The 22,318-nt window shown below is 40.8% G+C and overlaps 1 protein-coding gene across 1 annotated transcript in view; it reads left to right on the forward strand.

The window, feature by feature from the left end:
* Nucleotides 1-15,226: 15,226 nt before the first annotated feature.
* The window catches only part of CIB1 (calcium and integrin binding 1), a 633,343-nt gene continuing 626,251 nt past the window's right edge, over nt 15,227-22,318 (forward strand). The window contains exon 1 of the mRNA XM_044078285.1: nt 15,227-15,565. Coding sequence (XP_043934220.1) covers nt 15,515-15,565 — 51 coding nt within the window. The 5' untranslated portion in view covers nt 15,227-15,514. The remainder of the gene's footprint in view (nt 15,566-22,318) is intronic.

Consider the following 22,318-nt stretch of genomic DNA (forward strand, 5'->3'; position numbering starts at 1 on the left):
TGACTAGTTGTTCCATCGCATTTGAGTTGATGAATTCCAGGAACTTTTGGGCTAGGGTGTTGGGGCTTGAGTAATGCACCCAGTCTATGTTTGGGTAGTTGAAGTCTCCCAATATGATGGTATTTGGTGAGACATTCATATCCTCCAGTGTCTTCAGGAAGGCTGAATGGAGTTCCTGAGATTGAGAGGGTGGTCTGTAGCATGCTACAAGTTGTATAGCAGTTTTGCCTATGGTTAGTTGTACATGGATGGTCTCCGATGCTTCATGCATTGCCACTAACCTGGAGGTGTGGGTGTCTTTAATGAATATGGACACTCCCCCTCCTTTTGTGGTTCAGGCCAGGTTTTGGGGCCGAAATGCATGATACGAGGTATAACCTGGTAGGGCTGGGGTGCTCTCAGGAGCCTTGAACCAGGTTTCAGTTACTGCACAGACATTGATGCTCTCCATACTAAAGCTGATGTAAGAAGCCAGCTACATCAACATTACAGCTTATCGTACACAGACTGTCAGGTCAGCATGAGAGCCAAAATGGCCAGGAAAATGTTTTGGACCAGTGATAGATAGACTTATTTAGACAAATACCAGGATAGTAATCATTCTGTAAGACAGATCTGTACAAAACAGAAAAACAAGATCCAAGAGCTTTTACAACATAGCCAAGCTCCCACCAAGGCAAATTGTAAGTGCTATAGCCTCTACTTTAACAATACTGGGCCAGATTCTTTAATGGCTACTTGAAGTGTACCTAACACATTAGCACGCTGTTTGGTATTCATTAAACAGCTCTACACAATGTGTGGAGCTGCCAAACACAGATAAACAGCAGAATATGTTAATGAGAGCATAAATAGCGGAAGTACATGCTAACTAAACAATACAATATAGCAGAGCTATTTAGAAAGCTGTAAAGCAATCGTGCACACAAAGTGCGCTTTTGCCCTGTGCACCAGAACTCTTTGGAACATAGCATGTTTACACTTAGAAAAAAAGCATGTTAGGGGTTGCTTCTGCTATTATTATGCTGTATATGCAACAGGTTTTAAATCATGGTGCTAGTGCTACTGCTGCTGCCAGACCTCAGGCAAGAAGAAGGGTATTTAGACCCCATCTGACTTATGGACTGCATGACACACAAATTGCTGAGACACACAGGGTGAGAACATGGAATCACTGGATGAAATATGCAACTTCTGCTGCCCCCACCTCAGGCCCAGGGAAATCATGGAGAACCCATCCCAGTGGAAACAAAGGTATATTTAGCATTATGTATACTAGCTACTTGTACTTTCCAGGGACCCACGGGAGATATATTAAAGGTATCACAGGCATCAACCTCAAGAATATTACATCATTTTTTAAATGCAATACTACTACATGCAAGGGATCACATCTGCTTCTCACACACACCACAGGGGAGAGCAAGAACTATGCAGGAATTCTATGCAGTAGCACAATTCCCTGAAGTGTTGAGGGCCATAGATTGCACACACCGAAATAAAGCCCCACCTGGAGACAGGGAAGGAGATATATAATCAGAAAAAGGTGTCACTCTGTAAACTGTCAGGTTGTCTGTAATGCATAAGGGATCATCCACAATGTCTGTGCAGGTAACCCATGCAGTTTCCATGACTCACACATATGGTATACTTGTGAGGTGTACACCAGGTTAAGCAAAGCAATTGTCTGAAACGTACAGTTATGTCAGTGATATCTGCTATGTCAGATTTTTGCAACATACAGTTATATTTTATTTTATTTAACATTTTTTTTACCAGGAAAGTCTGACTTGGAATGAAGCCAATTTTCAGAGAAGGCCCAGAGAGAAACGGTCTAGACACATGTCTTTGTAACATGGAGGAAACATGAGCACCTGGAGGAAACCCACACAGAGAGGACATGCAGATTCTGCACAGAAGGCAGTCCAGCTAAGAATTGAACTGGAGAACCTCTTGCTGTGAGGCGACAACACTAACCACTGCAACACTGTGCTGTCTATAGCATATTAGCATAAATACTGTGCAATGAGCATTTCAGTCGGCCATCATCTATAAAACATGGAACAAGTCAACTATACCCTCATTTGCACAAATACACCAAGAAGCAAGACTGAAGCACTTAATGTTTCCATTGCTTTAATGACAATACTAACCGAAAAACAATGAGGTACAACAATTATAGAATCAATCATTCACAAATGAGTTGGAACAAGTAATCAAAAACTTTTCTTCTGCAATACATGTTGATAAATGCAAGCTGGTGAATAAGCAAGCATTAATTATTTTGTGTGCATCAGACATATATGCGACCATAAGTCACAAAGACATCTGCAAAGGGATAATCCACTGGTTTACAACAGTGAATGTCTATGGCATTCCATAACATGAAGCATATCAATGTCACTGACAGTAAAGCAATGTACATGAAGAACAGTATCTAAATTTTAGTAGAGAAGTATGTTATTACATGTGAAAATCATAGTGATGTTACTTTTCCATGTGCATATATATGTATCTGTTGCACAACCTGTTCTAAGCAGTGAATTTTCAAGAAGTACAAATTTGCTATTTCTGATCATTAAATTCAGTCTTCTCCTGTGGTGCTTGCAACTATTACAGTGCTATTTAGATTGTGTGACTAGATAGGTAGGAGATTTAGTGTTCAGTGTTGGAAATCTGTGTGTGTGTGTGTGTGTGTGTGTGTGTGTGTGTGTGTGTGTGTGTCTTTTTCAGTGTGGTAACACTTGCTGCTGTATCTACTCCCACTGAGAAGAATACATTTAACTCTACACAGCTACCTTATCCTTCTTTTTACTGAGACATACTTTCTGGAACACACTGTTGAGGTCATCCTGACAAAAGTGCACTCTCTCTCCTTAAAAGTCAGGCTTCTCCTGTGGCACTTGTGACTAATACAGTGCTCTCTAGAGTGTATAACTAGATAGGTAAGAGGTTCAATGCTCAGCGTGGGAAACTCATGTGTCTTTGTGAATGTGTGTAACCCTTAGTATAGTATCCACTTCCCATGAGAAAAATACATTTAACTCTTCACACAACTCCCCATCCCACTATTTATTTAAGTGTCCTCTCTAAAACACAATGATGAGGTCATCCTGACAAAAAAGCACTATCTGCCCTTAAATGTTAGACTTCTGTTGTGCTTGCAATTAATACAATGCTCGCTAGGTTGTGTAACTAAATAGGGAGGAGGTTCAATGCTGAGCCGGGGAAACTTGTGAGTGTGTGTGTGTGTGTGTGTATAATGCTTGGAACTGTATCCATTTCCCCTGTGAAGACTATAACTCTTCAAACAACTCCCTTATCTCACTTTTTATTGAATCATTCTCTCTGCAACACAGTGATGAGGTCATCCTAACAAAACTGTATTATCTCTCCTTAAGAATTAGACTTCTCCTGTGACACTTGTGAGTAATACAGTGCTCTTTAGATTGTGTAGTTTGATAGGTAGGAGGTTCAATGCTCAACATGGGCAACTTGTGTGTATAACTCTTTTTGCTGTATTTACTTTCCTTTAGGAGAATGCATTTAAACTTGCACACAACTACTTTATCTCACTTTTTTCAGAAACATAATTTCTTTAACACAGTGATGAGATCATCCTGGTAAAACGCACTCACTCTTGTTAAGTCAGACTTCTGTGGCATTTGTGTTTCTTACACTGTTCGCTAGAATGTGTATATAGATATGTAGGAGATTCAAATACAGTAATGCTTAACATTTACAAGTGTGTGTGTGTGTGTGTGTGTGTGTGTGTGTGTGTGACTGTACATAAATACAGGATTGGTTTACATACATTTGCAGTGGCAACTATTACAACCCAATACGGCTGTAAAAGCCATTTTACCAGACGCATCTTGTCAGTACACTGCTGATGTCATCCCTTCATAGATGCTGTATAGCTCACTTGTACTCTATTCTACTGTGGCATGGGCTGTTAATAATGTACTGTATAGATTGTGTAACTTAGATAGGTAGGTGATTCAAATCCATCCCTCCTTAAGTAATGTGGCTGTGAATACTGTCATATACCATTGGCCACCTCTCAGCTACCTGTATGTACACTTTCACTTATAAGATGGATTTACAGTGGCACAGTGTTACACTAGCAAATCCTAGCATCCCCAGAGAAAATAACTTTTGGGTCACAAAATGATTGCATAATGCTACCATAAACTGCCGATTTTGTACAGTTTGATTGCAAATTGTCCTGTGTTGTGTGACTTTGATACTGTGCTTTGCACATTCTGTAACAACATATACAGGATGTTTGAGGCCGGCCATGAGTGTGTCTTTCATCATCATATTGTGGATGCTATTCTTCAAATACATACATGATGTGTAGCTGTATAGCATTAGTATTAGTGTCATAAAGTAAATAGTTTGATTTTTTGTAATTGGAGAATGGAAAGGCAGATATCATTCTTGAGCAATGTCTCTTTTATGGTTTGATTGGTAGGGTTTTCTGTAGTTATCCAAGCTTCCAGTGTGGTCCAATTATTATTTAAAATACAGGTGTTTGTGCAGGACATTTGTATGTATTTTCAAACAACCAAAAATCCACCACAAAGGCTAAGTGAACACCCAAAACTATAAAAACACAAAGTTCACTTGAAGTGCACAAAGACCACCACAGGTAGGCTTTTAGCATAGTATATTTTAATATCTGCTTTTGTACAGCAACTTCTTCAGAATATTCACTAAAAAAACTCAACACATTTAAATACATGTTCTGAAGAAGTTGTACAAAAGCGGATATTAAAATATACTATGCTAAAAGCCTACCTGTGGTCTTCTTTGTGCTCTTCAAGTGAACTTTGTGTTTTTATGTTGTTGTCTTTCGGCTTTTCCCGGTTAGGGGTCACCACAGCGGAACTCCGGTCCACTAATGATTGGCAGTTGATTTTCATGAATGCCGAGGTGCCAGCTCGATGTTCAACCTTCAACGAAGGCATGCCCATTTACGCATGTCTTTCGAATGCCCACCCAACCGCGGGGAGGACATGCAGACTCCACATAGAAGGCACTCCAGCCAGGAATCGAATGGGAGAATCTCTTGCTGTGAGGTAACAATGCTACTGCTGCACCACCGCGGAAGTATGAACTTTGTGTTTTTATATTTTTATGTATTTTGTTCTGTTTGCAGGGCTATTTTGTGATCTCTGGATATTATAAGGGCCAGAGCTCTGGATGTTGTAGGGGCCTGAGTGAGAGTTGGCAGTATAGATGTTCATTAGTTGTACTGGTCTTGGTTCCTGTGGCTATTACCAGAAGTATGTAGCTTTTATTTGAGGTAAAGACGTAGACAATGTATGCATTCCTTGAAAGATTTGATGAGCCTTGTGTGCTAAAATAAATATATTTGTATGATATTATGTTTTATAGAATAATTAGTGATGAATGTACTGCATTCATTAAGGTGCATGGAATTAAGTGTAATATAAGGTGTGCAGATGGCTCTTACACTTTGAGGAGCTAATTTGAAGGGAATGAATCAACAAGATGGAGGTGGCTGATTAAACAAAAGGTTAGTAGGCTTGAAATTATATACTTTTGTGTGGTCATGAATATAAGTTTGGTAGTGGCAACTGGGTAAGAATGAGAAAAATAATTTGTAGGCACAGCAAAGAAACAATATCAGGAGCTTTAGTAAGAAAATAAAAAAATATTTTGTAATATGTAGAAATTAAGCTCAGTGGAAGGGAAGAATTGCTATAAAAAGTTAAGAATATACTGCTAGGTATATTTGATGTAAGTAATAATTTCATTAGTGAGTTTAATGGATCATGCAGTTTGGGTTATAGGTGGGGAGAGGAAGAGTGCAGAGTTGGGAAAAGGCAGGGTCACAGGTAGAAAAGTGGATTAAATACTGATAGGTGGGGTGAAGTGTAGTTGATAGAGAGAGTGACTATTAAAGTAGATTATGAGATTATTGTAAAATTTATTTATTTATTTATTTAACATTTGTTAACCGGGAAAGTCCGACTTGGAACCAAGCCAATTTTCAGCGGAGGCCTGGGGAGAAATGCTCCAGATGCATGTCTTTGTGATATGGAGGAAACTGGAGCACCCGGAGGAAACCCACACAAATGCAGGGAGGACGTGAAGACTCCACACAGAAGGCACCCCAGCCGAGAATTGAACCGGAGAACCTCTTGCTGTGAGGCAACAATGCTACTGCTGCACCACTGCACTGTAAAAGTAGTGAAAAGTGAAGGGTGGATGAGAGATATTGAAGTCTAACTCAGGAGATATCAGTGAGTAGTGTTATATTTAAAGACTGAGAGAATTACAAGAAGTAAGTTGAGGTACTCCTTAAGATGTAGAAATAAAGGTATTGGGTATATTTAAATGAAATTGGGGCGATTCAGCTAAAAGCTTATGGGAAAGAAAGAGAAAAGGGAATAAGAATGAGGTAAGTAGAGAGTGTGAAAAGAAAATAAGAGTGAGGGATATAAGCAAGAGCAGTGGTATATGGAGTGCTCTGACTACAATTAGAAATCAGAAAATAAGGCAAAGTGTTATATATTCTTTGACATCAAAGATGAGTAAAACAAATTTTGTAGTGCAGTGAGTACTAAAGGATGACAATCATCCAATATGGAACAAGAATGGGAAATATTATAACAGACTAAAGTGTTTAATATCCTTTAAAGTTGTTGAACCATCAAAGGTACACTTAGTTTATAGACACTATCTACTTTGTAGCACTGTGTGTTTTTGTTTTCAAAGCTTTCACATTACTACTTTTTCTTTCTAACTTGGAGTGTGGGTACTTAAAACTTCATGTGCTACAAAGAATTGGCTTACATGCTGATCTGACATACTGCAGATGACAAGCATATACTGTGATTTGTCTGGCTTCTTAAATCAGTTTGAATTTTCTGTAAGTAAACTGTTTTTGTTCTTTAGCTGAAACAGTATTGTTAAAAGTAGAGGCCATAGCATTTACAATCTGCCTTGGTGGGAGCTTGGCTGTGTTGTAAAAGCTGTTTGTGCAGTAGATGTTTTGGTCAACAAAAATACGAATTCACAATAATATCTAGTTCTCCGTGATGAGAAAGGCATGGACAACCAAGAGAATAAGCTACAGTAGCAGGAATTTGCACTGGATGTTTCTAAGTGCAGGTAAACCACAATTCATAGACAACAGCTGTGCTTAGGTGCAGCAGTTTGAAAGTATTGATAAGACTGTATGTATAACAATGGAATTAACTGGAAATGACCGCAATGAAACTGGAATGAATGTCTTATCTGTTAATTACCCAAACCTGTGCTGAACAGGTGTCAGTCTCTCCTTTATGGGCCAAGTCTTCTTGCACCTTTCACAATAAAGTCTGCAAACTGTAGTTCAGTTAAGAATGCTTTATTATGTACAGTGAAGATAGATATCAACAATATCTGAAAACATAATATTCTGGAATGCTGGATAACAGTAACAGTGCTGATAAATGTACCCAAAGGTTTTGTGCACATATTCTGATTCTCCTGACTAATATCAACTGAAAACAGTCTTTTCTTCCTGAATAGTATTATTAATATTCTGGAATTCTGGATATTTGACCTGACTTCTGTACTCAGATCAAGTGTCTGTACTGCAAAGGCTTTCTGCATATCACTCCAAGCGAACTAACTTAACTGACTCAACTGTGTCTGAAATATTTCCTAATAATACCAAAACATGTAATGTTCTACACACCTCTTTAGCCTTGCTTTTCAAGCCTTGTAAGATCTGTTTGTTCTCAAAGTACTGCACATTCTGATCGTATCAGTATTTCTGATTGAAGGTTATTTCACTCGTAAGTGTATTTACTGAAACTTTATGCAAACTGTGAAAGCCTGCTTTAATGTGGCTGCATTTCTACACTCATGCAAAGAGAATGCTATATTTGTGTACATTTAAATTATATCTGATATAACAGTTTTAATATGGTTTAAAATAACTTATGCAAAAGAAGTGCTAATGACAAGTAAATGAGGACTGACTGAAAATTACACAATTATCTTATGTAAATTAGGCAGCATTCTCACCTGTTCATAGGTTCATACTAGGCTATCTGCCCTAGGGCATTTATAAGACTAGCCAGAGTATGTTTGGCTTTCGCCACCCATTTTAAATTAATTTTGCTATGCCCTTTTTCGAGGTTAGTATACTGTGCCTCTGTCTAACAGTGACACAGAAGTGATACCCGGGGTAAACCTACGATCTCCCATTCACTCATCAAGATTCCTCTTGAAGAGAGTCAATGAGGGACTCTGCCTAACCTGGACTGGGATTTTATTCCAGAGTGAAGGGAGCCTCTGGGTTATGAATCTGTCCCTCCAGCATGTCCTATTTATTTCAGTGCTGAGGTTCAAGTCTCTCGTGTAGCTCGATGGGATCTGGATTTTTGAGGTGCAGCATGTCCCTTAATTCTGGGTTGGACATGGCCTTATACGTCAGGCACAGGTCACCTCTGAGCAGGCGGTATGCCACTGAGTAGAGCTGGAGTTTCTTTAACCGGGCAGCATATGGCATCTGTTTGAGCCCTTTGATCCTCTTGGTGAGGTACTTTTGGGGTCTTTCCAGTTGCTGCAGGTGTTTGGTAAGGTACATCCCAAAAGGGGCATTGTACTCGATTATGGGCCTGATGAGGGATGAGTAAAGAGGCACGATGACCTCCCTAATCTAGATGTGAATCCCTTCATGATTAGGTGGGCTATATAAAATGTTTTTCTAACCACTTTGGCCACATGGTTGTCAAATGAGAGATTGCTATCAACTTGGGTCCCCAGGTCCCTAATTACTTCTTCTGTACTTAATGGATTACCACCTATGTGGTAATTTGTGGGCACTTTGTTTTTGCCAAAGGGATGACTATACACTTTTGGCGTTTAGCTTGAGGCCATGGCTCTGGCACCAGTTGTCTGTTTCTATGAGGCCCTTTTGGAGGATGCTTGTGTCGGCTGGAGAGTCGATTATGGCACCCAGTTTGCAGTCATCTGCGAACTTGGTCAGCCACAGTCCTTCCATGTTGGCCTGTACCTCCGAGAAATATATACCAAACAAGAGAGGTCCCAGGACTGAGCCTTGTGGGACGCCACTTGTAACTGGTTTGGAGTCTGACATGGCTCCAGCAATTCTAACCATGTGGGTTCTGTCCTTGAGCCAGTTTGCAACCCATCTAGTGACATAGGGGTTTATATTTAAGCTGGTGAGCTTATCTATAATGCCCGAGTGGGGTATTGTATCGAAGGCTTTTGCGAGGTCCAGATAGGCTGTGTGGACCACCTTCCCTTCGTCAATGGCCTTGGTGACTGTTTCAAAGAAGTCAACCAGGATTAAGAGGCAGGATCTGCCCTTAACAAAGCCAAACTGGGTAGGATCCAGTGTCTGTAGGTCCCCAGTATCTTTATTTATGAGGTTCATGATGATCCTTTCCATAGCTTTGCAGACCAAGCTAGTCAGGCTTATGGGGCGATAGTTTCCCGGGTCCGTTGAGGCACCACCTTTGTGGAGAGGGACCACTGTTGCTGTACGCCACTCTTTGGGTACATATCCTGTAGTAAGGCTGAGATTGAACAGTAGTTTTATGTTTGGGTTTAGCTCTTCTTGGAGTTCATGTAGGACGCAGCCTGGGACACCGTCTGGTCCCATTGATGCTGTGTTTTTTGCTTTGAAGAGGGCTGCTCCCACCTGAGCATCTGAGATGTCAGGGGGGCAGCACTCTGCTGGGATAGATATTTGCCCTTTTGGTGGGGGGGGGGTTTGCGCTGAACCTGTCAGCTAGGATGTTGGCAATGTCTGTGGGATCAGTGTATTTTTTGTCATTTTGAACTAATTCTGAGCATATCGGGGAATTCCCACCCAGGTTCCTAACATAACTAAAGAAAGCCTTGTGATTATCCTTAGTTTCCTGTGCAATTTTTCTCTCGAAGCTGGCCTTTGACGATTTTATGAGTGCCCTTAGTTTTTTGCTAATGCTGATCAGAGATGCCTTCCCTTTTTGGGATTTTGCTCTATCATGTAGTAGCTTCCTCCTTCTATTGTATAGTTTGTTTATGGCTGGGGTCCACCAGACAGGTCGTCTGCCTTTGGAGGATTGGGTCTTGGTTTTATTTGGGATTGCATGATCCATGCATGCCTGAAGGTGTTCATAGAATGCATTTATAAAGGATTCTGCGGTCTGGGCCGTATTTTCCACAGGCCCAGGGGCTTTGAAGGATTCCACCTCGGTTTAGAGGAGTGTGAAATTTGCTTTAGAGAAGTTTTTCACTGTGGTTTTCTGGGCAGGGGGTGGGGTCGGGATTTGAATATCCAGTGAGATCAGTTTATGGTCTGATCTTACCAGTGAGGGATACACTTCTGGTCTGGAGCATAGAGTCCCCATGTTGGTGATGATCAGGTCCAGTATGTTTCCCCTCTTGTGGGAGTGGTAACAAGTTGTTCCATAGCATTTGAGTTTATGAATTCTAGGAACCTTTGGGCAAGGGTGTTGGAGCTAGAGTAATGCTCCCAATCTATGTTTGGGTAGCTGAAGTCGCCCAATATAATGGTGTTCGGAGAGACCTTCATATTTTCCAGTGTTCTCAGGAAGGCCGAGTGGGGTTCCAGGGTTTGGGAGGGTGGTCTGTAGCAGGCTATAAACTGGAAGGCAGTTTTACCCACTGTTAGTTGCACATGGATAGTCTCTGATGCTTTGTGCTTTGCCACCAACCTGGAGGTGTGGGTATCTTTGATGAATATCAATACTCCCCCTCCTTTTGTGGTTCGGTCCAAGTTTTGGGGCCGAAAAGTATGGTGTGAGGTATAACCTGGTAGTGCTGGGGTGCTCTCTGGAGTCCTGAACCAGGTTTCTGTTACTGCACAGATATCGATGTTCTCCATGCTAAGGAGAGTTTGAGTCGTGCATCTTGAGGTTTAGACTTCTAGCGTTGAGTAGCATTACTCTTAGTTTCTTATCCCTTGTGATACCTATGGAGGTGGGTTTGTCTTTTGAGCCTTGCCTAAAAAAGGCACTATGGGGGTAGCAAGAGCCTTTGACAATATCCGAAAGCCCAGGGGTGACAGGTGCAAGCCGTCCCTAGCAAAGCATCGTGGCTTGTCGTGCATATCATCCCAAGCTGACAGGCATTGGATCCCCTTTGAATGACACCAATACTTAAGCCAATTGTTGAAATTGATCATCTTGTCTTCATATTGTGGCATCATTCTTGGTGAGGGTAAGATGCTACTCAAGGTCAGGGTCATACCAGCCTGGGCTACATGCTCAGAGAGCTCCTCTATGTCTCTTTTCATGTAGTCCAGGGAGGTACGTATCAGGTCATTCACACCAGCAAGTACAATGACTGAGTCATATTTGTACTTGCCTTGGAGTGACCTGAGTGCTTGTGTTATGTGGCGGATCCTAGCACCAGACAGGCTGCTCACCGTGACCTTCTCCTTGTTCAGCCTAGTGAGCGGGACGTCAGTGTGCCTGACGATAGAGTCACCTATTACAAGTGTATCAGGTGTGTTGTTTAGCCTTAAGGGCTGTGACTGTTCGGCACACTGGCTTTGTGAGATATGTGTTGCACATGTTTTGTTTTGGGGTAGCAGTTGCTTGGGTGTCTGCTTTGGAGGTCTCTGCTGCTTAGGCAGATCTTTATTTAGATCCTCTGAGTATGTTTTTGTGTGATTATGTGTTTGGTTTGCTGTCGTGGTAGGTCTATGTGAGACTGGAATTGTAGTGAGTGTGTGATTTAGTGGCTTTTTCATGTGCAACAGTGTCACGTGCACAAGTCTTATTAAAAGCAAAGTCATTTTTTATCTACCTTGCAAATTGTGAAAATGCATGCTAGCCTTACTGTTTTGCATTGTTTGCTGCTTGTCTCAGACACATCAAAATCACTGATGCTCAGTGGCATTTATAGGTCAAGGTTTAATAAATAAAACCTTATATTTGTATAAGCTTACTGATGGATAGCTACTCTCAGCACAGCTTAGCACTGGTTGTATTATAAGATCTCAGAAGAGTGTGTGTGGGCTCCCACATACTTCCACATAATGAAAGCAGCTGGAATAAACTGAGACTTTACATGCATATGGCTTTCACATCACATAACTACACCAGTTGTAATCCATTTTAAGCCATTGAACGTAGGCAAATGACTTTTGGACATGGTGGTGTAGGACCAAGATTTTATGTAATACAGCACAGTTCATTCGCAATTAGCCAATTTGCATATATGAGCAGTGGTGCTCTTCGATGATTTTCCTGGAGTATATACACATTGCAGGACTATGAATACCACCCATAGGGTTAGAATGTATGGATGTTGTGTGGAATTAGTACACTATGCAGTCTGTGGTTTAACTAATTGAACGAAAGAGAGAAAGCTTCAGCAATTTACCAGAAAATTCAATGTTTTATGAGGACCATGGCAAAAATATATAGCAAAATAAAAAAACATTCTACAAAAAAGGGACAGTTGAGAGGTATGCCATGAGCCATAGTTCTCAATGAATCAGGGACAAATCTAGACATAATCAGGGACACTTTTAAATATTAGTACTATTAACTTGAGATATTGACAGAATAAGAGACTGTAAATTAAAATTCATTTTCTGAAGTAAAATATGTTTACAACTCAATTATTTTCATTGTCACATCCCCCAATATCATCTATTATACTCAAAACTGCATATCTTTTGGGCTGGTAGTAGTTCTTCTACACCACTCTGTACAATTACTGATAACATTCTCCTGGCTATGAACAAAGGCGTCCTTACGGGGGCCATCTTTATTGACCTCACCACACCTTTCAATCTGGTTGGCCATAACATAATTGGAATTAGCTAAGATACAACTCATTGGTTTAAAAATTATCATTCCAATTGATACTCGTCTGTTCAGTTTCGGAACACCCTCTCTGCTTCTACCCCTCTCCTTAAAGGAGTCCCTCAGGGCTGCATTCTGGCCCCCCCTTATGTTTTCCATTTTCATTAATAAACTACCATCTGATGTCCTGCACCTCTTTTTCTTACTTTATACTGGTGACATTTTCTTATTTCACTCAAATCTGATCTCCTGCGCCATACAACAGCTACAAACTGACTTCATTTCTCTTACCAGATGGCTTACTAACAAAAATCTAATGGTGAATAATTCCAAAACTAAAACGATGCTGTTTGGTACCTCTCCTAAATGGCAGAAATCACTTCTAATCCATGATAATTTTGACAACCCCATTCATCAAGTCATCTATGTCAAATACCTTAGTATGAAGCTTGATTCCACACTGAACTGATTTTCACCTTCACCTAGAACAAATATTGAAGAAAATTAATTCCCTCCTGTTTTGCTTCTATAAAATGCACCCTTTTCTCTCCAGAGCAACCAGGAATGCAATAGGTAAAGGCATTCTACTAACACAGCTTGAATATGGACTTCCTGTGTTTGTTGCAGCATCCAAGAAAAAATCCTACACCATTCACACTATAAGCAACTCTGTCTGCTGTTTCATTACCCTCTCCCCTACAAATAAGCATCATTTTACCATGCTTAATAAAGCCATTTGGCTACCTGTCCAATGATGTGCCAACCTGCTTGTTGGATCTCAACTCTACAAGCTCCTCAAAGAACACTGCTGTCATTCCCTTGCCTCCAACCTCTTCAGACAACCTCCACAGTTACAATCTAAGTAGTATTAACCACTCTGATCCACTTCTTCAATGTCCCAGAACCAGACTTCATTGCACTAACCATGCCTTCTACATCATAGGCCCTAAACTCTGGGAATCCCTCTCAACTAATATTAAAGACCTCATATTATGTCCCTCATTTCGTGCTCAGTTTAAAGATCACCTCAAGTCCAAGTCAATTTGCAAATGCTTTCCCTCTGACACATCACTTAATCTCTCACTCTGCCTTTCACCAGTCAGGCACCTTTCTCTTCCTCACATTATTTCCCTGCACTAATATATGATCTCTCATCCACATTGCATATATTGTACATAGTCTTGTCCTTAACTAACTTTTACACTGTGTGCTCTATTCATTCCTTCACTATTTCATTATTTTCTTATTCCCCCTTACTCTAACCATCCCTTTCATTTGGCCCATATACTGTGTACTTTGTTGCTATCTTCACATATAATTTTATTTGTATGCATAACACTTCTTGTTAACGTGTTTACTGTCATTTATATTTGTCTGGGCTGAGACTGAAATAGGCCCCCCCTTGGATCAGTGCTCTACCCCAGTTACCAAATCCCTGAACTTCTAAGGTCTTTGAATTTTTCCTACTGTCAGTGATACCCTACCTTGGAACCTATCAGCCATGGGAATGATAGTACAGTATCCCTGAAGCAAAAAAAGGTTTAATTATTCTATATTATACAGTAATTTCTTATTATTTTACCTCTCAATCTCTAAGGGGGGGGGGGGCAAAGGCCCAAAAATACTAACAATTTTTTAATGTTGCTCTTATGAGTCTAGAAAGTTGATTGAATAACGGGTTTTATGTTAACATGGATTTTCGGAGGGGTATGAAGTTTGAAACTAAAATGTCTATCATTATTTGCTGACTTAAATCCTCAATGATTTGCCAGAAAACAAAAATTTTATGAGAATCAGACCAAAAATATGATGCACAAATCTGGACATTCTGCGAAAATCTACTGACATTTCTTATTATGAGGCACTTGTCAGAATTAAAAGGTGCTTCCAAGTTAAGCGGTATAGCTTCTGTTACTGTTCGTGTTTCCACTGTAATCAATCGATTTATTAATGAATATTCATTAGGCAATGGAGTCAATGAGTAGTCATAAGCAGCTGTTTCCCAAGAATATGCGCAAGTCCATTTCTTCAAGCAGGCAGCCTGTCAATCAAGTTTAATTTACGGAGGATGTAATGGATTCGCACATACCAATCACCATAGGAACGCCCACACAGGCGTGAATTAAGGGATTATGGTGGTAACAACTTTCTCCGTCCTCAATTGTCCCTTACTGATTGAAGTGTTTAGTTAGTGTCTCTCCGCTCTTTCAAAAACTCTTGATTTTTGTGACAGAACAAAGCAAATGATTACAAACATTGTAGACATCCTCCTTTCGTGAAATGCATATTAGAACAACTTTTGTTAATCCAGCAACGTTCTAGCTGAATAGTATCAAAATTAAAAGTATTCATGATTTATGGCTAGACTTTTGATCCTGGTTGGTTTGCTTTTGTCCTTGGTTCGAGGTAATAAATTGAGACTTATATAATCCACCACAGGTAATTGTTACGCGGTGTACGTCACGCACAAACAAACACGCACACCGAATTTAGCATTTTACTTATCTGCTGAACAGTACCATAAAGAAGAACACACCCAGTAATGACACATTAGGAGGGTTGTAAAGCTGGTTTGTTGCCACGGTGACAACGCGCGTCACGTCAAGGACTTGTCGTTAGCATAAAGTACAACTATTCCCGGAAGTTTTGCAGTAACTTTGTAGTCGAGCTAATTCACTGCTAAATCCATTGCTGGGATGGGAGGCTCGAGCAGCGCGATCTCTAAGGATCTACTTTCCGAATACCAGGTACGTTAACGCAAAATTAGGTGTTAGTTTCTTTCTCTCCCGTTGGTCATTAGGATTTTCTGAGAGGCCCACAATAGGATACTTCTTACAAAATCGTTTGATTTTTGGAGAACATTTCCCATTCTCAGTACCAACCAAATCAAAATGCGTATTTTCACTTGATTATCCTTATAAAGAGTTTCTTATTCTGCTGTTTATGTCATGTTTATGTATTTGCATAGTAGTTTGACGTAGTATTTAAAAGACAATTAGAAATTTTTTTTTGCTAATATATCGGCACATTTTGCGTTTTTCATGTTGTTTACGTCTGTAGGACAACACTATCCCGATTGAGACTTGCACAAAGAGGGTCAGAGTGTAACCAGAGACTCTTAAAAGTAGCAGTTTGGAAAGGGGGAGGCGGTGGAGGATGTGCCTTTGATTATTTTTCTGTGAAGTATTTGATGTCCTTACATTCATTGTTGCAGTGTTCCTAACATATGACATTCCCTACCATGGGTAGCCCAACATCGGCCACTATGCCAAAGCCTACTGTTGCTTTAAGGTACCCCAAATATCACAAGTTTGCTCCTTACATAGAATAGGGCATAAAGGTGACGTTTGTACCATGCACCATCCTCAGAACTTCTTTGCCACCAGTCCGACTGCATCTCCAGATTGTCAGTCTGAATGCCTACATTGTTTCTGCCAGTTTGACTGCATCTTTCGTTCACCTGTTCCAACACCTATGTCGTCTTGCTGGTATCAAGCTGTTACAGATAAGTATTCTGTTAGGGTTTTGTTTTTTTCTTAGCTTATTTGTTGCTCAGGGGGGAGGAGTTAATGTCATCCAGGAAGGGTAAATGCCAGTGCAGGAGACAGAGTCCCCATAAAAACCACCACTATGTTTTTTTTGCCTAAGAGCTTCTCACTACCATACAACCTGTTCGATTTATCAGACTTTCATACCAAAAGCACTTCGTAGTAGGCATTTTTCCCTTTCTTTGTATCTTGAGAAGCAGCTCCTTAAGCTTCCCGCCAAAGGTACAGTGGAAGGAACTTCCCGCCCTGAGGGTCAGCCCTTAGGGAGAAGAAGGTTAAAAAGTTTAGATCAGAATCTTCTGCTGTCAAGCCTCCACTGGGCGTTTCTTCCAAGGATGGTGAGAACTATGAGGCTTGCCCGGCTTTGTTGTCAGACTCCTCTGCCGCAACTGGGTTGGAGGCTGGTGAGGATCCAGCTTGCAGCATGTCCAATGAGGCTTTGCAGGCGTCTGTTTCAGATGTTCAGGGAAAACCACAGTTGCTCATTTCAGAGGGGCCTAGGGGTGTAGTTCCTAATATAGTAATTGAATCTCATTATGGCACAAAGTCTTCTAAATTTTATAGGGAGAACATTCCTTTAAAGAAAAAACAAAAAACTAAACATGTTTCTCCTGTTTCTAGGGATCCACACAGTGAGTGGCAGGCCTCTATTCAGGGTTTATTTAATGCTTTGATAGCATTAAAACCTCCTTAGGAGGTTTCTGTTCAGCACCCCTTGGTCCTTTAGTCCCATTAAAAGGCCCAGGGAACAGGATTTCTCTGAGGAGTCCTTGCTTACTCTTCCCAGATTTCTTCTTGAGACTGTGGGTCAGAAGAAGATGAATCTAATAGTCCTGATTCTCTCTTTGAAGAAATTTCATTTGGAGATACGATCACCAGGATGATGGAATTTTTTAAATGGGATTGTGCTCAGGTCTCTGAAATCCATATGAGGTACTTTGAATTTGTTGCATATGGAATATACGAAACCTGCTATTCCTCCTGTTTTGTTGGATGCTTTTTACAGTGTGTCTACAGCTCCTGATTCTGTGCCCTCTGCTCCCAAGAAACCAGATAGGTTTTACAGATAGGTTTTATAGGGTGCCTGAGGATTGTAACTTTTTGTACAAATGTCCTGCTGGTTGCTTCTCTTGCCCAATTTACTGCCTTCTGATAAAGACAGCAGAGCTATGGAAAGGCCAGGTAAAAAAGTTTACACCTCAGCTATTCTGTCTTTTAGGGATATTAATTATCAGACAAATATGTCCAGAAATGTGTTGGCTCTTCTTTCTCATGATTGTCAGTTTTTTTTCCTGATCTCCCAGACTCTGAAGGTAAAAATTTTGCTTTTTCCTTGTTAGGGACTTCCTCTGAAGTGGTTTGTTGTTCTATCAAGTGTAGTTATGATGCAGCAGTTGCCTATTCTAGGGCTGCTGCTTTTGGCTGAGTGATGAGGAGGTATTCTTAGCTTAGGCTTCATCCTTTATCTGATGATATCAAGGCTAAGTTGATGAATGCTTCTCTTGATAATAAACTTTTGTTTGGGGAAGCAGGTGCTGGTTTGTTTAAGTCCCTTAAGGATAAGGGGAAGGCCTTACAGGAACTGAAATGTGTTTGTCTCTCATGTGCCTAAATTTTCAGAGAAATTACCCCAGTAAACCAGCCTCTGTTCACAGGCAATCTCATCCTCCTAAGGGCAAAAAAGAGTAGCAAGCGGGCTCCTCTTGTTAAGGCTACTCAGACATCCAGGACTCAGAAGCCTTCCTTTCCTGATAAATCCGATACTGTATGACTGTCGGTCTGTTCCGAGCCACATTCCTCTTGCTCGTTGCCTTTCTCTTCCTGTTTGGCTTCAGATTACTCAGGATTCTTGGGTTCTGTCCATCATTTGTCAGAGGTATTTTATGGTATGGAAATCCCTTCCCCCTTTATGGGCATTCCTCAGCCTCCCTGGGAACAACTTTCTTTTTCACAGAGGCTCTTTGAGACCTTTTGACTTAGGGTACTATTCAAGATGTACCTGTGTCCCAAAGGGGGAGGGCTTGTAAGTCCCCAGAAAAAAAGGGTACTTGGAGACCAATTCTAGACTTATCTCATATAAACACTTCTCTGAAGGTGCCCATCTTTCGGATGCTGTCCCTTCAGTTTCCACTTTTACTCCCTCAGGTCTATATGGTATCTCTCGATCTCAAGGATGCATATCTTCATATTCCTGTCCATCCCCTTTTCAGGAAATTTTTGCGTTTTTTGTTGCTTCCTGGCATTTTCAGTTCTCTGCTTCCCTTTGGCCTTTCTGCTGTTCCAGTGGTATTCACCAAATGCCTTGCTCCTGTGATTGCTTTTTGCAGGCTTCAGGAGATCCAGATATTTCCTGACTTACACGACCTGCTGATTCAAGCATCCTCTCCAGATATCTTTTTGCAAAGTCTTCAGTTTGCCATCTCTCTTCTTCAGAGCCTGGGGTTCACTATACATTTCAAAAAGTCTTCTCTGACTTCTCAGTTTCGTGTCTTTATGGGTTGCAGGATTCAGATAGTGCCTATGCTGGCATCCCTGCCTCCTCCAAAGGCCTTTGCTCTCATTTCCTTCTTTCTCTGAACTCCAGTACAACGAGGAAGTTTCTGAGAGTTCTTGGCTTCATGGCTTCCACCATTCTATGCTCCCGTGGCCAAACACCACATGAGAAGGTTTCAGTGCTTTCTGAAGTCAGTTTGGCTTCAGCATGCACATCCTCTAGACTTTGTAGTTCCTTTTCTTCCTTGTTTCTAAAAGGAACTTTGCTGGTGGAACCAGCAGTTGTCTCTAAATCCAAGGCTCCCTTTTCATCCCCCCCTCTTCTCTGTTAGGAATTGTTAACAGATGCTTCAGATGTGGGATGGGGATCTGCATTTGGCTCCCTAAAGTTACAGGGGATGTGGTTATGTCTTCAGCAGAAAGAGCACATCACTGTCAAAGAGATGAGGGCTGTTATACTGGCTTTTGAGACTTTTCATCCTCTTCTGTCCAGGGCCTCTCAAGGTATTTACAGACAGTAAAATAAAATAGCACTAGTTTCCTTTTTCTTTTTTATATCATGGAGGTGTTCATACATTCTATCCTTTGATGTTCTCTTGGTCTTACCAATCAATGTAGAATGCTGAACTCCTCCACACTTAGCTAAGTACACCAGTGTGTTGGTGCTGCAGTTGCCATCACAAAAATGTGAGCATTAAAGGATAGATGTATACATTTATTTGTAATAGCGAATTAACTAAATGGTATAAAAGCAAGTGGATGGTTTAAGCACTTTATCTGATGAAGTAGTGGGTTCTGAGATGAAAGCGCTTATCTGTTGTGATTTTAAACTGAGTGGCTGGACTGCTATTTTATTTTATTGTTTATTTACAGACAGTACCATAGTGATGTGGTATGTAAACGAGCAGGGTTGAAGAAGATCTTATCTTCTTTGCCGGTTGGCACTTCTGGTATGGGATCTTGCTGTCAAATATCAAGTGACTGTTCAGGCAGTTTACATTCCTTCAGGTCAAAACATTGTGGCAGACGCTCTGAGCAGGTTCTTAACTCAATCCCATGAATGGATGCTTCACAGGGATGTCTTTCTAGATATTGTCCATGGGTGTTCCTAGGTCCTCTGGTGTGGAATGTGGATGCCCTCTCTTTGTCTTGGAAAGGGATGTTTCTTTATGCATTTCCTCCCCTTCCTCTCATTCCAAAAGTACTGTTCAAAAATTCAACAGGATGCTCCCAAAATTTTGTTGATGGCTCTCTTTTGGCAGAGACAGCATTGGTTCCCTCTTCTTCTGCATTTAGCCAAGGGCAGCCATCACAAGTTACCTTACAGGTGGATCTACTCACACAAGACAAGGGATCTCTAATCCATCCCCACCTGTCCACTCTTCAGATGACACTGTGAGTGATAGGAATTTGATTCCACATAGACACCTTTTTTCTGAGGATGTGCTGAAGGTCCTGCAGGAGGCCAGAAAACCTACTACTAGGAAATCCTACTTATCCGAATGGAAGAGGTTTTCTATTTGGTGTCTTTCTGGTAACCTGGACCCACTTACTGTGGATGTTCCTTTGGTTCTCTTGTATTTGTGTGAGTTACTCAATGCTGGTTTGGCCTATTCTTCTTGTATTAAGGCCCACTTAATCAGCTATTTCTGCTTGTCTCCCTTTGCCTTCTCCTTTGGCTTCTAGATTTGAGGCTAAGCAGCTCCTTAAAGGCATCCTTCATATGAGACCTCCCAGGAAGCCTGTTCCTCCTCCCTGGGATATTAATTTTGTTTTGGAGAAGTTGACTTGGGCTACTTTTGATTCTGCTGCTTCAGCTTCCTTGCAACATTGCTCCTGGAAGGAAGTTCGTTTGTTGGCCCTTACTTCTGCCAGACAAGTGTTTTGAGCTTCAAGCCTTTATGGCTTGTCTGTCTTTTGATATTTCATAAGGACACAATGTCCTTGCATACTAATCCTTCTTTTATGCCTAAGGTTGTTAATGAGTTGCCACTTAATCAGTCTATTCATTTGCCTACTTTTTCCCCTCTCTGCAGTCTTGACAGTGAGAGGGTGCTGCATACTTTGGATGTGCACAGACAACTCAGATTGTGTCTGGATAAGACCGAGGCTATTAGAAAATCTGATCAGTTGTTTGTTTCTTTTCATCTTGGGTCCTTAGTATTAACTGTATCCAAGCAATGTATTTCTTGTTGGATTTCAAAGGCTATTTCTTTTTGTTATACTTTTCATGGTAAGAGCCTTCCTTCTGCAAAGGCTCAATCTACTAGAGCCGTGGCTTCTTTTGGTACTTTTTTCAAGGGCCTGGATACAAATTCTGTTCTTGAAGCAGCTACCTGGACTTCTTTGCATACTTTTACCAAACCCTACAAGTTGGGGATGGTATAGCTAGAGCTGGTTTTACTAGGACCATTTTTCATGGCTTCTTGGAGATCTCTACTGCTCCTTTCTCCTCCCATGTTTCTTCTTGAGCTTTTGCACTCTCCCATATGTTTTGAATACTGCAACAGTGAATGTAAGGGGATAGTGCAGTTGTGTAAAATCTTACCATAACAGTAGATGTCCATTCCTTTACTGTTGCAGTATTCACTCCCTCCCTCCTTCCCCCCTAGTTCTTTTCCTTCCTGAATGTACTGGTTACCTCCTGGGTTTCCTTTTAGACTGGTGTTCCTACCGGAGCAATCAGTTCTGAGGATGGTATGTCCAGACATCACCTATATGCCCTACTCTATGCGAAGAGTGTACGTGTGATGTTTGATGTCTTAAAGCAACAGTAGGCTTTGGTATACTGGCCGATGTCGGGCTATCCACGGCAGAGAATCTCGTATGTTAAAAATACTGCAAGAGTGAAGGAAAGGATATCTACTGTTATGGTAAGATTTTACACAACTGTACTTTAACTGTTTTGTGGTATGCAAATACATGAATTTGCAGTCTTTGTGTATACCATAATTGTGTTGGGGAGAGTCACTTGTGATCATCCCACTGACTTGGCCGACTTATTTCCAAATAAATGTTTTAGCAGTGCTGTTTGGGTTTTAACGTCTATTTTATTATTTTCTTTGTGCATCATTTTGTCCTGCAATGTTTGCTTTTGTATTAGTAGTGTTTAATCTAAAGACTCTTTACCTGTTTTATTTTAAAACAAAAAATATTTGGGGGGAGCATTAGTATGAGAGGTTGGTGTACGTATTTGATGTTTCTGTCTACTATGTTGGACATGTGAGCGAGTGAGATAAACTCAAGAATTCCACTGTTAGTTTCCTTCACAGGCTTAGCAATTTTCTTAGAACCATTGCACAGCAGCCAATATTTTATGCTTACATCTCACATTTAGGCTGAAGTGTTTCCTTTCTAGTTTTCTGTTGTGTGAGCTAGAAAGGTGGAACACAGTTCCTTCCCTCTTGGATGTTTTGTAGGGCATTCAAAAACACAGGCAAGGCTTTAAAAATGTTTTTC

This window comes from Protopterus annectens, chromosome 7.part0 (genome assembly GCF_019279795.1).
Source record: "Protopterus annectens isolate FY-2018-M chromosome 7.part0, PAN1.0, whole genome shotgun sequence".
Lineage (NCBI taxonomy): Eukaryota > Metazoa > Chordata > Ceratodontiformes > Protopteridae > Protopterus > Protopterus annectens.